The sequence below is a fragment of the Megascapheus bottae genome, chromosome X (assembly GCF_031878675.1).
Source record: "Megascapheus bottae isolate mThoBot1 chromosome X, mThoBot2.hap1, whole genome shotgun sequence".
Taxonomy (NCBI): domain Eukaryota; kingdom Metazoa; phylum Chordata; class Mammalia; order Rodentia; family Geomyidae; genus Megascapheus; species Megascapheus bottae.
In genome coordinates, this window is record NC_143547.1 from 36,436,209 (window position 1) to 36,454,009 (window position 17,801).

General features: G+C 44.4%; 1 protein-coding gene across 2 annotated transcripts in view; it reads left to right on the forward strand.

Moving 5' to 3' along the window:
* The first annotated feature begins 247 nt into the window (after positions 1-247).
* The window catches only part of Fam120c (family with sequence similarity 120 member C), a 110,013-nt gene continuing 92,459 nt past the window's right edge, over positions 248-17,801 (forward strand). For both annotated transcript variants that reach the window (XM_090326811.1, XM_090326812.1), the window contains exon 1: positions 248-1,030. In XM_090326811.1, the coding sequence (XP_090182937.1) occupies positions 329-1,030 (702 nt within the window). In that variant the 5' untranslated portion in view covers positions 248-328. The remainder of the gene's footprint in view (positions 1,031-17,801) is intronic.

A 17,801-nucleotide genomic window follows, 5' to 3' on the forward strand; every position in this document is an offset into this window, starting at 1 on the left:
GTGGAAGGAAGAGGCTTCACCACCTTTGAAATGGTGAAGAAGAGCAGCGGAAGAGGAAAAAAAAGAGGGACGTGACTACAGCCTTGGCAGCGCTTTTATCCTCCCAGCCTCTCCAGGGTCTGGTCAGCCTCATCCCTCCTCTCCATCCTCATCCAATCTGTGGTCTCTTCCCCCTTCGCTCCCCTGTCCCTGCATCCCTCCCGTCGGGAATCCTGTCCCCGCCCCCCTCGCCCCCCACGGAGTGCGCACGCGCTCGCCCCCAGCTTCGCGCTCAGATCTTCGCCAGCCTGCTTGCGCAGCCGCTGTCTCATCTGCCCACTGACCAAGCATGGGCGTCCAGGGCTTCCAAGAGTTCCTGGAGAAGCGCTGTCCGGGGGCCGTGGTGCCCGTGGATCTTCTCAAACTCGCGCGTACCGTTTCACGCCAGCAACAGCAGCAGCAGCAGCACCTGCACCGCCAGCTGCCGCCTACGGCAGCCTTAGCGCCCGGGGCTGCACGCGCCGCCCGGGGCTCCGGTCCTCTTCCGCCACCGTTCCCGCCTGCTGCCTTGGGTGCCTACTCCGGGGGCGCGGGGCCCACTCGGCACCATCACCCTGCTCACCATTTCCATCACCACGGCCAGGCGCAGCCCGGGCTGCACCCGCCGCTGCCTCCGCCGCCCCCTCCGCTGCCTGGGGCCCGGGTACTGGTAGACGCGGGCTCGGCGCTGCCGCGGCTCTATGGCGGCTACCAGACGGATTGGGTGTGTGGCGGCCAGTGGAACGCCATGCTGGGCTACTTGTCAGCGCTGTGCCAGGCTTGTGCCTATCCCGGCGGCGACGGCCTGGAGCTGGTGGTCATGTTCCCCGGGGGCCTGGGCAAGGACCGATTGGCCGAGTGGGGCCGTCGGTGCCAGGCCGAGCGGCAGACAGCGCAGCTGATCGTGGGACACGTGGGCAACAAGGGCACCCCTCCACCGCGGGCCTGGTTCCTGCCACCTGCCTGCCTGAGCCACTGCGTGAGGCTAGCACTCATCCGCTTCCGGGTCAAGGTGAGGGAGGGGCCGGATTTTAAATAACACTTTTCACACCTATTCCATCCTCACCTAACTCCTAACCACTCCACTAACTTAATTGCTCACACCCATTTTGTCTGCCCTCCATGCCACCCCCACATCAATTTACTCACCTCATTGACAACATCTTTATCCTTGTCATCCTAGCACCTCCTTTTACCTTCACTCACCTAGTTGGCCTACCTCCAGGTTTTAGCACAATTTTAGTGAGAATTTCTTGGGAACCTCACCCTTCTGCTGCCTTATACAAACTGAAATACCTTTTCCTTGCATTTTTCCTGTTGACACCCTCCTGTAACTCTTTTCCAACCACACAACAAATCTGGTAACCGTGTTGCCTAGCCACCTTTCTTCTATATTTCCCCCCATTTGATCCAGTATTTCTAATCATTCATCCTTTTTCATTTGAACACACTTCTTTCTGTATCCTCTGGCTTTAGCCTAAACACATTATTTTTTTAAAGAAAAAAAAACCCAGCAGAACTGATTTCTTCACTGTTCAACAAGTATTAACCCACTGTGAGTAAGGTTTGAGAGACCTGGAGACACCCTTCCTTCCCCTGAAAGTCAAACATATACTCTCAGGACATTTTAATTGTATCTGTACAATGACTACGTTTACCTTTGCGGTGCACACAGTAAGTACAGTACTTGTTTGTGTCTATGTGTGAATAGGTTGATAATCTGGACTAAAATGGTGGTGTGGGAGGGGAGACTTTCTGAAGAAGTTGGGCCTTACCTAGATCTTCAAGGATGGGTTGGGTTTGAATGGATCATGGGTTTGGGATGAGGTTGTTTTAAATGAGAGAAAGAAAATGAGCAGAAGCAAAAAGGAATACCAAGTGTATGAGGCCCCTGGTGGGGGGAGTGGGCTACTAAGTCCAATCTGCATGGAGTTGGGTCACTGCATATGGGGTCCAGGGAAGAGCTTGGCAGCATCCCCAGTTCTTGGCACCACTCTATTGCTCTGTTGCTCTTAGGTTTCAAGTTCCTACGTGGAGAGAATAGCAAGGCTTGAGAAGTAAGGAAGAAGCAGTAGAAGGAAAAAAATAATATAGGGGTGAATTGGATGAAACTGCAAATCCATTCCCCAACCTAGGGAATGTACTCATTGTATGGGATTGTGGGATTCACCAGCTAAACAAGTGGTGCCTAGCAGAGTAATGAAAGAAATCTCAGCTGAGACACGGAAAGATTTGCTACTTGTAGTGCTTATTGAGCTTGTGGCTAGAGTCCAGTAATGCTAGACTGCAAGTGCCCAAAATGGAATCTTTGCCTGGGTACATTGCAGTTGTTTTAATTTTTAAAAAAAAATCCAGTTAAGGGGCTGGGGACTGAACTCAGTGATAGAGTATATACTGTATAACAACCTCACTTTGCTTGTCCTGGACATTCTAAAGTAGATTGATTCACAGCCATTCTTTCCCCGTTGTTTTCATTGCTACTACCTGGGCTTTAAGGATATATTTGGGAGGCTCCATTTTGTTTGTTTATTTCTTGGTATTGGGACTTGAACCCAAGGTTTCCCCCACATGCTAAATAAGCACTGTAACAGTTGAGTCATTCCTCCAGCTTTTATCTTTCTTTGTAACCTTATTATTACCAGCACCCTGATTGTTGGCAGGAGGGACAACATTGATACAGTGCTTACTCTGTGTGTGTGTGTGTGTGTGTGTGTGTGTGTGTGTGTGTGTGTGTGTGTGTATACAATTGTGTGAGCAAGTGTGCATGAGTATTGTGTTGGTGAATCAAGGGCTAAAAGCACACAAGGCAAGTGCTCTACCACTGATCGCCTGATTTAGAAAAATGACCATCTCATTGAATCCTCACAATAATCTAAGAAGCACGATTACCTTTGTTTTCCAAATGAAGAAACTCCGGCACAGGAACTTCTCCCAGAGATACCCAGCAATAAGTGGCAGAGCTGGGATTCTGGGACTTGTGCCCATGCAGTCTGGCTTCAGAGCTCATGCTCTCAAGAACAGTTGTTCTAGGATAAAGCTTTCAAAAGTGCCACTGTGATTAGGCCATTTCCATACTCAGCATTTCCTTGTTTAACTTAGTTCATTTGTGTTATTCCTACTGTAAGGGCAAGTACTATGCTGGTTGTTGAAGCTTCAGAGGTACATAAGGGAATTCCTACTCTCAAAAAGGCCAGATTTTAGGGGTCAGGAGCATGTCCTAGTGACAGTGTGCTAGCCTAACTTGAACAGAAAAAGTCAGAAGTGATGCCGTGGCTCAAGGGGTAGAGCACTAGCCTTGAGAAAGCTCAAGGCCAGTGCCCAGGCTTTGAGTTCAAGCCCCAGGACTGGCAAAAAAAAGGTCAGAGCTGGGCACGGTGGCTCATGCCTGTAACCCTAGCCTCTCAGGAGGCTGAGATATGAGGATCAGTTCAAAGTCAGCACAGGCACAAGAAGACCTGAGACTCTTATCTCCTATTAACTTCTAGAAATGGGAAGTGTGACTTTGGGTAGGGTGGTAGCCTTGATCTGAAGAGCTCAGGGACAACACCCAGGCCTAGGGGTAGGGTGGTAGCCTTGAGCTGAAGAGCTCAGGGACAGTGCTCAGGCCGAGATCAAGCCCCATGACCCACCAAAAAAAAAGGTCAGGGTTTAGAGGAAGAGACAGACTGAAAATAAAATAACAGATCCTGCACACTAATTGCAAATGATGAAAATGTGGCCCCTCTGAGAAACATGGTAAGTTCTGAGTAAGAGAATGAGTGAGTGAGTGAGTGAGTGAGTGAAACTTGGGAAGACTTCACAGCTCAGTGCTGAGCCAGGAAGAGGTCTACCTATAATAGAAATATTGGAGAAGGGTGTGGTCTTAAAATGGCTGTTTGACTTCTGAAGAGATTTTTTTTTTGCCAGTCCTGGGCTTGAGCTCAGGGCTTGAGCACTGTCCTTGGACTTTCTCAAGGCTAGAGCTCTACCACTTGAGCCTCAGCACCACTTCCGGCTTTTTTGTATGTATGTGGTACCAAGGAATCGAACCTGGGTCTTCATGCATGCTAGGCAAGCACTTTAACCACTAGGCCAAACTCTCGGCCCTTCTGAAGAGATTTTGATTGGAGATGGGCAGAAGAGATGAACACTGAGCATGGTTTATGATTTACAGCCTTAATTTGTATACTTCTAATAGTAAAATAAAATGTCAGTTCTGGGGCTTGAACTCAGGGCCTGAGCACTGTCCTTGGGCTTTCTCAAGGATAGAGCTCTACCACTTGAGCCACAGCACCATTTCTGGCTTTTTCTATCTATGTGGTACTGAGGAATCAAACCCTGGCCTTTGTGAATGCTAGCAAGCACTAGGCCAAGCTCCTGGCCCTCAAAAATTTTTGAGAAGCAATTCCAATACACACACACACATACACATATACACATAAACGTGCATATATCTGTATTATACATATATACACACATATATGCATATATATGTATATTTATGGGTGGGTGCTGCTAATGGGGCTTGAACTCAGGGCATTTTCCTTGAGCTATAGCTCCATTTCCAGCTTTTTTTGATGCTTAATTGGAGATAGGAGTCTCAGGAAATTTTCTGCCTTGGCTTCAAACTGATCTTCAGATCTCGGCTTCCTGTGTGTGTGTGTGTGTGTGTGTGTGTGTGTGTGTGTGTGTGTGTGTGTTTTGCCAATACTGGAGCTTGAACTCAGGACCCGAGCACTGTACTTGAGATTTTTCAAGGCCAGCATTCTACCACTTAAACCACAGCACCATTTCTAGCATTTTCTGTGTATATGGCACTGAGGAATCAAACCCAGAGCTTCGTGCTTGCTAGGCAGGCACTCTTGCAATAGGTCACGCTCTCGGCCCCCAAGTATTTTCAAGTTCCAACCCTGGCCAGGCATAGTGGCAGGCTGAGGCAAAAGAATTTCTTAAGCCTTGGAGTTTGAGGCCAGCCTGAGTAGCATAGCAAGACCCTGTCCCTAAATATAGAAGTGTAATATAAAAATTCCAGCAGGTCAAAAGAAAGATTGGTTTGAATAAATGGGTGGATAAATGGTAAGTTTTATAAAAGGTAGATTCTCATTTGTCAGTAGTCGATTGTTCACTGTAAAATTGTTTCTACTCTGCTGCATGTTAGAAGTACATTATCTCAAAATTTTGGGGACTGAGCAGTCCCAGCAGTTTTTTTTGAGTCCTGAGATCACTGGAGGACATAAAAATCTGATTATGTTACACTGTAAGCACATTCTGAACTTTTCTTGTTTTCATCATGGCTCATATATTTTGGCATAGGCTTTCCTTTTTCCTAAGTGAATAGGTAACTAATCTTAAGAGAATGGGTTGAAGAAATGACTTTTTTTGGTGGGTCATGGAGCTTGAAGTAGGCCTGGGCACTGTCCCCCCTGAGCTATTTAGCTCAAGGCTACCTTCCTACCCTTGAGCCAGGTCCCACTTCCCATTTTCTGGAGATTAGAGTCTCAGGTCCTCTTGTGCCCAGGCTAGCTTTCAACCTTGATCCTTAGATCTCAGCCTCCTGAGTATCTGGTATTACAGATATGAGCTACCACGCCCTGCTCAAGAAATAACTTTAAAAAAATGTTTAGTTTGCTTAGTGTGGTACAGCATATCTGTAACACCAGCATCTAGAGGCTGTGATTGAGAGTTTTGGGCTATAAATAGTGAAAATTCTGTCTTAAAAAATTTATATGGGGTGTATGTGTGTGTGTGTGTGTGTGTATGTGTGTGTGTGTACATACATGTGTGTACGTGTATGCGCCAATACTAGGAGTTAAACTCATGGGGCTTGAAATCAGGGCTTGGCCACTGCTGCTGAGCTTTTTCACTCAAAGCTAGTGCTCTACTGTTACTTTTGAGCCACAGGGCCACTTCTGGTTTTCTGGTGTTTAGTTGGATAAAAATCGCATGAACTTTCCTGCCCATGTTCGCTTTGAGCTAGGATTCTCAGATCTCTACTTCCTGAGTAGCTAGGATTACAGGTGTGAGCCACCTTCACTACTTTGCACTTTTTTTTTTGCTGGTCCTGAGGCTTGAGAGTGCCTGGGCACTCTCCTTGGTCTTTCTCAAGGCTAGCACTCTCCCATTTGAGCCACAGTACCACTTCTGGCTTTTTCTATGTATGTGGTACCAAGGAATTGAACCTGGATCTTTGTGCCAAACTCCCGGCCCCTCGTTGTACACTTGCTTGGCTTTTTTGCTCGAGGCTGGCACTTTCTCACCTGAGTCACAACGCCACTTCTGGCTTTTTTGTGGCTAATTGGAGATAAGAGTCTCACAGGGACTTTTCTGTCCAGGTTGTCTTTGAACCATGATCCTCAGATCTCAGCCTCCTGAGTAGCTAGGATTACAGGCATGAACCACCAGCATAAACCTTAATGTGGTTCTTAATGTAGTGCACTTAAGACTGGCTCTAGCCTCGCAAGCCTAATGCCCTCAGTTCAAAACCCAGTCTCTCCCACCCACCCTACAAAAAAAAAAGACTTGCTCTACAATAGAGTATTAAAGTGCCAATGTTACTGGTGAGTGAAGTTCTCTTGGTTCTGGTGAGTGATGTTGGAGTAATGATCAATTTCCTCAATTACAGCACAGACTCATTGAAAGGTGTTTAATAATAGATGGTCATTTGCCTTTCAGAATAAAGTTTGATTTTTTTTGCCAGTCCTGGAATCTTGAACTTAGGGTCTGGGTACTTTCCTAGAGCATTCTCAAGGCTAGTGCTCTACCACTTGAGCTATAGCACCACTTCTGGGTTTTTCTGTGTATGTGGTACCAAGGAATTGAATCTAGAGCCTCATTAATGTTAGGCAAGCACTCTACACTAGGCTGCACTCCCATCCCCAATGTTTGATCTTTTTATGTATGTGTGCCCCTACTAGAGATTGAACTCAGTCTGGCTTCATGCTCTCACTTGGTCCTGTACAAGTTGAGCAACACATTCAGTAGGGCATTTTGTAGTTAATTAGAGATGAAGTCTCAAAGACTTCTGTCTGGGCCAGCTTTAAACCAGAATCCTCCAGGCCTCAGCCTCCTGAGTAGCTAGAATTACTAGCACCCAGCTGAGATGTTCTGTCTTGCCGGCAACAATTTGTCACTTGGCTGATTTGTCTGCCTGGCATTCTTTTGAGTGTATATTATTGCTTCAGAACAAAACCCACTGTGGGATCCCTTAGTTTTGTTCTTTAGGCAAGACCACAAGATCACTCTTTCTTCCTAGGCTCATTTTCATTTATAAAAGAGAATGTAGGGGTGGCAGTGTTAAACCGTAGAGAAAATACTGGCTTGTCTGTTTAGCTTTAGACAACTTAGGAGTTGCCATGAAAAAAAAAAGATATTTTATTGTTGGAATGAATTTTGTCATCTTGTTTCCATTATATGCTTCATACACTTTTGTAAATGAAAATCCCTAGTAGCAGGAAAATTCAGCAAATCCACAAATTGCTTGCCAGGTCTTTTTCAAAGAGTCTCAAAAGTAGAAGAGCCAAAAGCTATTTTAGACTGACTCAAGGAGTTGATGTAGTATGATGAAGGAAGTGAAAGCTTCATTTAATAGTTAATGTCTATGAGGAAAAATAGATAATCAGCAGCTGGGCATGAAGCGGCATGCCTGGAAGCCTAGCATTCTAGAGGCAGGAGCAGAAGGCTTATGAGTTTAGAGGCCATGTGCAGAGTGGGTTCAAGGTCAACTTGAACTATATAGACCCCCTCCATTTTTTTGCCAGTCCTGGGCTTGAGCTCAGGGCCTGAGCACTGTCCTTGGACTTTCTCAAGGCTAGAGCTCTACCACTTGAGCCTCAGCACCACTTCCAGCTTTTTTTTTCTATGTATGTGGTACTGAAGAATCAAACCCGGGTCTTCATGCATGCTAGGCAAGCACTCTACCCCTAGGCCAAACTCCCTGCCCCGACCCTCTCCATTTATAAAACTGAAGTGGGGAGAAAATAGTAACATTCAAACCCATCATTATAAGGCTGTATGTTTCTTTTTTTTTCTGTTATGGGATCTGAACTCTGGGTCTGGCCGCTGTCCCTGAGCTCTTCACCTCAAGGCTAGCGCGTTACCACCTTGATCCACAGCATCACTTCCAGTTTTCTGGTAGTTAATTGGAGATAAGAGTGTCACGGATTTCCATGCCCAGGCTGGCTTTGAACCACTATCCTCAGATCTCAGTCGTTTGAGTACAGGTGTGAGTTACCGGAGACTGGCTTTTAAATTTTTTTTAATGCATCCAGTTAAAGCAAAATGAGGTGGAAAACTTGTTCATGTAGTAGAGCAATTGCAAGCATAGACTCCTGAATTCTATCCTTAATACCACACACACACACACACACACACACACACACACACACACACCCGTTGATAGAAGAAACATAATATGTTGTGATACTTGCTTGTGAGAGAAAGCATATTGGTGGCACATGAATAACCAGACATGGAAAAATCCTAGCAGGAGCCTGTGTTCTTCATTCCAAGAGATCTTGAAAAGTCAGCGATGATTCTAGATGTTCTCATTAGTAGTAGCTAGGAAATGGTCTACTCGTTGAGTATTGAATTGTATATGAAGTGCTTTTAAAATATGTTATCTTGTTTAATCCTCACAGTCTTACAAGATGCATAATGTTTTCCCCATTTTGTAGGTGAATGGAATAAGGTGTAAAGAGGTAAAATTGTTGATGCAGTGTAGTTCAATGACAGAGTGAGACCTTAGATTCAGTCTCCAGCTCCTCTTTCTACTTATCCCCCTCTTTCTACTTATCCCCCATAGAAACAAAGCTAGGTGCTGGTGGGTTACACCGATAGCACTAGCTACCCAGGAGTCCAAGATCTGAGAATCCATGTTCTAAGCCAGTCCTACCAGGAAAGCATATGAAACTCTTATCTCCAGTGAACCACCAGAAAGCCAAAAGTAGCTTCAAGTTTTAGAGCAATAGACTTGAGCACTAAATAAATAAATAAAGTAATTGGAAAAAAATGTACCGAGGATCATAGTCAGGGCCCATGCATAGTAAGTAAATGTGGTATACTCACTAAGCTACACTCCCAGCCCCAATTTTTTTTTCTTTCGTATAGATACTAGTAAATGGAAAATAGTCCTTCCTGATTATTGCTCTCTTTTGCAGATTCTCCTGTTTCCTTTTTATTTTAAAAGCCAGAAGTGGCACTGTAGCTCAAGTGGTAGAGCACTAGCCTTGAGAAAGTCCAAGGACAGTGCTCAGGCTCTTGAGTCCAGTTCCCAGGACTGGCAAAAAAAAAAGGATTATAATTTTTTTTTCTGGCTACCTGCATAGACAAAACAACAACAAAAAAAAAACAGTAAGAAGGTTGCTAAAATATTCAGTATTATCAATAAAAGAAAATATGTAAGTTGATTACCAAAGGAGATGGTACAGGAATTCAGAAGTAGTAGTTCTACAATTCTCTGCATGTGTGACTCTGGGGTTTGGCTTCAAAGTCTTGCTAGCCAGGCAGGTTTTTTTTTTTAAAGTGCATTGTAGGGCTGGGAGTTTCGCCTAGTGGTAAACTGCTTGCTTAGCATTCATGAAGTTCCGGGTTTGATTCATTGGTGCCACATACATATAAAAAGTCAAAAGTGGTGCTGTGGCTTAGGTGGTAGAGCTCTAGCCTTGAGAAATCCCAAGGACAGTGCTCAGGCCTTGAGTTCAAGCCCTGGGATTGGCAAAGGAAAAAAAAAAGAATAAATCCCCTCGTGGCATTGTGGCTCAAGTGGTAGAGTGCTAGCTAGACAGCACCCAGGCCCAGATTTCAAGTCCCACAACTGACTAAAAAAACCCCCAAAGGTATTGTTTTCAGCCCAGGAGTGTAGCCCAGTAGTAAAAGTGCTCACCTAGCATGCATGAAGCCCTGGGTTCGATTCTTTGGTACCACATACACAAAAAAAGCCAGAAGTGGAGCTGTGGCTCAAATGGGAGATTGCTAGCCTCTAACAAAAAGTGTCCAAGGACAGGATACAGGTCCTGAGTTCAAGCCCCAGGATTGGCAAAAAAAATGTGTTCATAAAGGTAATATACATAGCACTTATTGTTTCATAAATCAGGTACTGAATACAATTCTTAAAATTAATTTTTGTATTGTCAGAATAGTGTATAGAGGGGTTACAGTTAAATTCATCAGGTAGCAGGTATATTACTTCTTGTGCATTGATACCCCTTCCCATGTTTTTCTCCCAATTTTTCTCCTCCATTCCTCTCAATCATCTTGTTTTTCCCCTTCCCTATTTCAAATAAACAAACATGTATATAATATATCAGTTGCAAAATCAGGTACAGATGAGTACATTTTTTTGGACAGGGTCACCTCTTTTCTCTCTGTTTCTCCCTCTTGTCCCTGCCACAAATTGAATAGTTAATTTTCAAAATGGCATCTACTAAGTACCACTGCTGCATTTATTCTCCCTTTGTCCCTGCATTTCTGCATGTACATACTTTTTTTTTGCCAGTCCTGGGGCTTGAACGCAGGGCCTGGGCACTGTCTCTGAGCTTCTTTTACTCAAGGCTAGCACTCTACCACTTGAGTCACAGTGCCACTTCTGGCTTTTTGTTTGTTTCCTTAAGTGTTACTGAGGAATCGATCCCAGGATTTCATGCATGCTAGGCAAGCACTAGGCAAATGTTCCCTTTCCCCATGCATAGTTTTTTTTTTTTGCCAGTCCTGGGCTTGAGTTCAGGGTCTAAACATTGTTCTTGGGCTTTCTCAAGGCTAGAGCTCTACCACTTGGGCCTCAGCACCATTTCTGGCTTTTTTCTATGTATGTGGTACTGATACATTGAGCCCGGGTCTTCATGAATGCTAGGCAAGCACTCCACCAGTAGGCCAAACTCCTGGCCTATGCACAGTTTTTTAAGTAAACACTTCATTATCAAACAGCACGTTCAGTACTACCTTGTTAATATTTACAAAGGATTTCAAACAGTTCATAAATCACAGTATCTTATTCTATTTAATACACATTTCTATAACATTTCCTGAAAATTCTAAAAAAATTTTTTTAAAAAATTTCAAGTGGGCTGAGAGCTAGGCTGGGTCCCTATTGTCTTGGTGCCATCTTCCGACCTCAACATCCTAAAGTTATTCCATCCTAGAGCTACCCTCCTTGGATTCTACAATCCTGCTATTTATTTCGTTTATCTATCTGTCTGTCTGTCTGTGTATCTATCTATCTATCTGTCTGTCTGTCTGTCTATCTATCTATCTATCTATCTATCTATCTATCTATCTATCTTATCTATCTGTTGTGAGGCATGAACTCTGGGCCTGGGCACTGTCCTTCAGCTCTTCAGCGCAAGGCTACCACCCCACCCCTTGAACCACAGCCCCATTTCCTGTTTTCTAGTGGTTAATTGGAGATAAAGGTCTCATGTTCTTTAGTGCCCTCTTTAGTGCCAGGTCTGGCTTTGAACTGTGATCCTCAGATCTCAGCCTCCCGAATAGCTAGGATTATAGGCGTGAGCCATTTTGCCCATTCTGTTATTTATTTATTTTGAGACAGGGGTCTTTTATTTGTCCAGGCTGGGTTCAAATAATCCTGCCTTGACATCTTGAATAGCTGGGACTACAGGCCTGCACCACTGTGTTAACAGCAACAGACACATATGCTCACAGCTATAGTTGTACCCCAATAAATCATTTCACTAGTCAGTTTACATTGCATAAATGCTCAAGCTTCAAATTTCTTTTTCCCTTCATTTTCTCCATGTTGGGGAACTCAAGATTGATGCTCTTTCAGCCATGCTGGGCCAGGCTTGCCCTTTATTTTACACACCACTGGAAAGGAAACCTTTGTCCATAGGACCTATAGCTTTAGAGTGGCACCAATAAACCAGGAAATGAGTGCACCCAGACATGTAAAATGCCTGGCTTTTTTCCTAGCCTCCCTCTTGGGCAGAGACAGGTTTTTGAGACTCTAGCGCACACTTTTTTTTCCTGCCAGTCCTGGGCTTGGGCTCAGGGCTTGAGCACTGTTCTTGGACTTTCTCAAGGCCAGCACTATACCACTTGAGCCTCAGCACCACTTCCAGCTTTTTGATATGTATGTGGGGTACCGAGGAATCGAACCTGGGTCTTCGTGCATGCTAGGCAAGCACTCTATCACTAGGCCAAACTCCCAGCCCCTAGCCCACACATTTTTAGAGGGGGGAAACTAGAATTTTTTTTTGCTAGTGCTAGGGTTTGAACTCAGGGCCTGGGCACTGTCTCTGAGCTTCTTTTCACTGTACTACTTCAGCCATAGCACCACTTCTGCCTAGTGTGAGGAATCAAATCCAGGGCTTTATGCAAGGTAGGCATATACTCTAACACTAAGCCACTTTCCCAGCTGGCAAATGAGTTAACCTTTACCTATTTTTCTCCAAAACTCAGCCCCTTTTATGGGTGAATTGGCAGCAAGTTCACTGGCTGAGTTTTTTGTAGCAACTGTGCCCAGTAACCCCACTCACTCATTTTCCTCATGAAATTCTGGCTTTCTTCAGTGTTGGTGCTCTCAGAACTGATGTCCTAGTCATATTATGTTACATGTGATCTCAGTGTAAGTGAAGTAATTGTATGATTATGTGAATGCACAGGCAAGTCCATACGAGGACCAGAATCTGTGAATTCAGGCCCTGGGCACTCTTCTGTAGCTTTTTTGTTCAAGGCTGGTGCTTGGGACATCCACTTTCAGCTTTTTCTGCCTTTTCTGTGGGGGCTTTAAACTGTGATCCTCATATTTCAGCCTTCTGAGTAGCTTAAGATCACAGGTGTAAGCCATTCGCACCTGACTGATCACACTAATTCTGTGGCTTTAAATAAGGGCTATGTTCTGATGATTCTTTTTGCGTGTGTGTTTCGGGTGTGAGGCTTGAACTCTGGGCCTCCGCACTTTTCCTGAGCTCTTCAGATCAAGGCTACTACTTTAACACTTTGAGCCACAGTGCCACTTCTGGTTTTCTGGTGATTAATTAGAGGGAGATTAGAATCTCACAGATTTTTCTGCCTAGGCTTTGAATCACGGTCCTCAGGTCTCAGCCTTCTGAGCAGCTAGGATTAGAGACATGATCCACCAGTGCCTAGTTTCTGATGATGCATGTAGCTCTTTTCCTTTCCTCAACCTCTCCATAATTTTTAGCACACCTGTTCAGGTAACTACCCGTATAGCCTTTTCTATTTATGGTATTGTCTTTTTCTCTGAATTGTGTATTTTCACCATTTAAGACAGAAATTGTGGAGCCCTAGATTCTTTGTCACTCCCCACATAGGCTTCATCACTTTAGTTCTTCAAAAGTACCTTGTCCAGTTATATTTTTCTGTTTCCAATCCCATTACCTTTAGTTGAGGCCACAGTATTATTATTTTTTAATATAAAGCATGAAAATTGCTTTAACTTGTTTCCTTCCCATACTGCTCTGTGGACATCCTCTGTCACACCGATGTATTCAGAAAACAAAAGCTGACTTAGTCCAGTGATACCTACTGACTACTGTTAGAAATAATTCGGAAGGGAACTGGGAGCGTGGCCTAGTGGTAGAGTGCTTTCCTAGCATGCAAGAAGACCTGGGTTTTATTCCTCGGGACCACATAAAAGGCCAGAAGTGGTGTTGTGGCCTTGAGAAAGCCCAAGGACAGTGCTCAGGCCCTGAGTTCAAGCCCCAGAACTGGGGGGAAAAAAGAACTAGGAAGGCTAGGATGTAGCTCAATGGCAAAGTGCTTGCCTAGCAAGTGCAATGACCTGGGTTCAATTCCCCAGTACAAAAAAAAGAAAAGAAAAAAGAAAAGACAGAAATACGTAGGGAATCTCATCTTTATATTCTTTCTTCCTCTCCCTTTCTTTACCCTTTTGTTCTTTCCTTTCTTCACCATGAACTATTCAATTAATATAGAAATGATTCCTGCCAATAATTTATATGAGTGAGCTTGGTAGTGGGTCATTTCCCAATGAAGCATTGAGAAATGGTCTTTACTAAGAATTACCATGTTTTTCTGTTTCAACACTACATGAATGGAGCCTGCTGCTGGCCCTCCTCCTTAGCCAGATGCTCAGAACAAGCAGCTCTTAGTCACTTCCTTGTATTGGCCTCAAACTGCCCCAAGGCTGCTGCACTGCGCAGCTGCTGAGTCCCTGTTTAGCTGTAGCCATCATGACCATGGAGAGGCACCAAGAACTACCACCAGGATTTGTTGGAGGCCACTATCAACTGCCAGGGCAGCCTGGAGCCCTGTATCTCCTTCATCTCCCTCTTTTTACTACTTCAGCTGAAATGATATTTTTGTGAAGAAGCTTGCCAGATATTTTCTTCACCAATCTCACAAGGAGATGGACAATGATGAGAGACTGAGGAAACTGCTGAACCAATGAAGTGGACAGATGTTCCTGCAGGATGTCAAGAAGCCAAACTGACTTCCTGAGAGCATGGGCTGGATGCTATGCTATAGTGCATCATATGTGGACAAAAAGTAATCACGCACTACTGGAACTGTACCTGAGCCCCCCCACACCAGGTGACTTCATTGAGATACATTACGTGAATGAACAGGTAAATTCCATCAAAGAATTGGGTGACCTTGTTACCAATTTGCTCAAGATAGGAGCCTCTAACTCTGGATAGCCAGTATATCTGTTAAGCACACCCTGAGATACTAAAAATGAGAACAAAGTTTTAAGAGGGATGCCCTCAAATCCAGTGACTTCTTGTCAACAAGGCAGTATATGCATGTTGGAATTACCTTTCCCTTTTCTATCAGTAGTACTGAAACATTCACTTAAGTTCTTTTTCTTTTGTGTGGTATGGCGGGGAAGGGGGGATACTATGGCTGGATGCTGTCCCTTAGCTTTCTTCTCAAGGCTGGTACTCTACCACTTGAACCAAAGCTCTACTTCTGACTTTTTGCTGCTAAATGGAAATAAGAATCTCATGGACTTTCTTCCCTGGGCTTGCTGCAAACCCAATACTCAGCTCTCATCCTCCTGAGTAGCTACGCTTACTGGTATGAGCCACCAGCATCCAGCCCTCTTAATTTGTATCATCCCTTCAAATAAAGAAAACTGGTACCAAACAAAAAGAAAACATCAAGGCTTGCCAAGTTAATTGCAGCCCGTGAAACAGCTAGAGGACCCATATAAGCCATGTCCATCAATTGCATGAGACAATAAATGTTTTAAGCCACCAAATTTCACATAAAAATAAATCACTAAACAATTTTAAATAGTAGTTTGTGGAACAAATATACTATTTTTTGTGAGTCCTGGGGCTTGAACTGAGGGCCTGAGCACTGTCCTTGGGCTTTCCTCTAGGTTAGCACTCTACCACTTGAGCCACAGCACCACTTTGGTTTATAAGTGGTTAATTGCAGCTAGAGTTTCACAGACTTTTCTCTCCAGGCTTTGAATCACAATGCTCAGCTATCAGCCTTATTCAGTAGCAAGGATTATAGATGTGAGCCTACAGTGCCTGGTTTCATATAATACTTATTTGTGCAACTGAGGTTTGGAACTCAGGGCTCATACTTGGTAAGCAATCACTCTGATTCTACTTATGCCACATCCCTAAGAACTTTTTGCTTTAGTATTATTTTTCAGACAGGTTGTAGTACTTCGGTCTGGAGCTGATCTTCAACTGACCTTCCTTACTTCTACTTCCCCAAACATGATGCCAAAGATAAGGGCTACCCCATCCACTGAGTGCAGTCCCTGAGCTCTTCAGCTCAAGGCTAGCACTCTACCACTTGAGCCATAGCGCCACTTCCCAGCTCTTTCTCTTTCGAGTTAAGGGGGGCAAGGCACTATTTTTCTGAAGCAGGTTTCAAATGACAAATTTATCTCCACCTTCTGAGTAGCTGAGATTACAGGTGTGCCACCATCATGCTAGGCCTTGAAGTGCTTTTTGTATCCACATCTATGCAAGGTGGAAAAAAATACTAAAGAAAGTAAAATATTAAAGAAAACAGGGCTGGGGCCGGGAGTTTGGCCTAGTGGTAGAGTGCTTGCCTAGCATGCATGAAGACCCGGTTCAAATCCTTGGTACCACATACATAGAAAAAAGCCGTAAGTGGTGCTGAGGCTCTAGTGGTAGAGCACTAGCCTTGAGAAAGTCCAAGGCCAGGTGCTCAGGCCCTGAGCTCAAGCCCAGGACTGGCACACACACAAAAAAGAAAACAGGGCTGGGCACTGTCTTATGCCTTTAGCCCTTGCTCCTCAGAAGCCTGAGATCCAGGATCACAGTTTGAAGCGAGCTCAGGCAGGAAAAATCTGAGCCTTATCTCCAATTAACCTCTAGAAAACTGGAAGTAAAGCTATGGCTTTAAGCGATATAGTGCTAGCCTCGAGCAAAACAAGCCCAGTGACAGCACGCTGAGATTCTAGCCTCATTGCCAAAGTGGCGGGGGCGGGGGCGGGGGGGGGGGGGGGGAGGGGGGAGGTGCAGAAGAAAACAGGATCAAGCCTGTTTCTTGGAATTGATACAGTTTCCTATGCATATCAATAAAATGTGCCTACTGAAGTATTCTAATTTAAGGTATTACTTAAAATTAAGGTATTTTAAGGCCATTTTAAGAAATGATAACCAAATACAAAAAATGGTCAGTACTGAAATGAACTTCAAGACAGGCTATTTTTTTGCCAGTCCTGGGTCTTGAAATCAGGGCCTGAGCACTGTCCTAGGGTTTTCTCAAGACTAGAGCTCTACCACTTGATCCACAGTACCACTTCTGGTTTTTTCTATGTATGTGGTACCAAGGAATCAAACCTGGGTCCTTGTGCATGCTAGGCAAGCACTCTACCACTAGGCAAACTCCTGGCCCTAAAGCATGTGTTTTTTAGTCCAGATAGAATAAATGATCCTGCCATGATAGGGAATGATATATTAGATAAAAAATTTGTCAGGTCTTGGAAGCATTTTGTAGGTAGTGTCATTAAAGAGGTTTTGCTGAGTATTGCAGCAACTACTTAATAAGCAAGCATAGTTTTTTTGGCCAGTACTGGGGCTAGAACTCAGGGCCTGGGCACTGTCATTGAGCTGTCTCAAGGCTATCACTTTACCACTTGAGCCATAGCAACACTTCTGGTCTTTTCTTTGTATGTGGTACTGAAGAATTGAACCCAAGGCTTTGTGCATGCTAGGTGAACACTCTGCCAGTAGGCTATGCTCCTGGCCTCAAGCAAGCATTTATAAAGACAGGGAATCAGGGAAGTGGCACTGTGGTTCAAAGGGGTAGAGCACTAACCTTGAGCTGAAGAGCTTGGACCCAGAGTCCAAGGTCCACGATCACCCCCCCCAATATATATATATATATATATATGAAATCAGGGTGTTATTTGTTGGCTGAACATTTTTGGTACAAATTGGGTCAGAAAGTTCAATTATTTTTGAGATTTTTAGATAGCTTGTTTCAATAGATGTAACTTAACCATATGTGTAACCACTAGTTCTCAAAGTATGGCCCATGAGCAACAAAAGTGTGTCACAGTGAGAAATGCAAATTCTCAGGTTCTTAGATTGAGTAAAGCCTCCTATCAACTGCCAATTAGGATCTCAGGCCTTTAGTCTAGCACCCTGCAAAGAACTGAATCTTACAATTTCCATGAGTGAGCCTGGAATTGGATCCTTTCCCATTGAAGCCTTAATGCCAACTGTAAGTCCCAGATAACAACTGATTGCTGCTATGAGGACCTAAAGGATTCAGATCTACTTACCCAGAGACAGATAGAGGCACAGCAGTTTTTTTGTTTTTTGTTTTTTTTGTCAGTTGTGAGGCTTGAACTCTGGGCCTGGGCTCTGTCC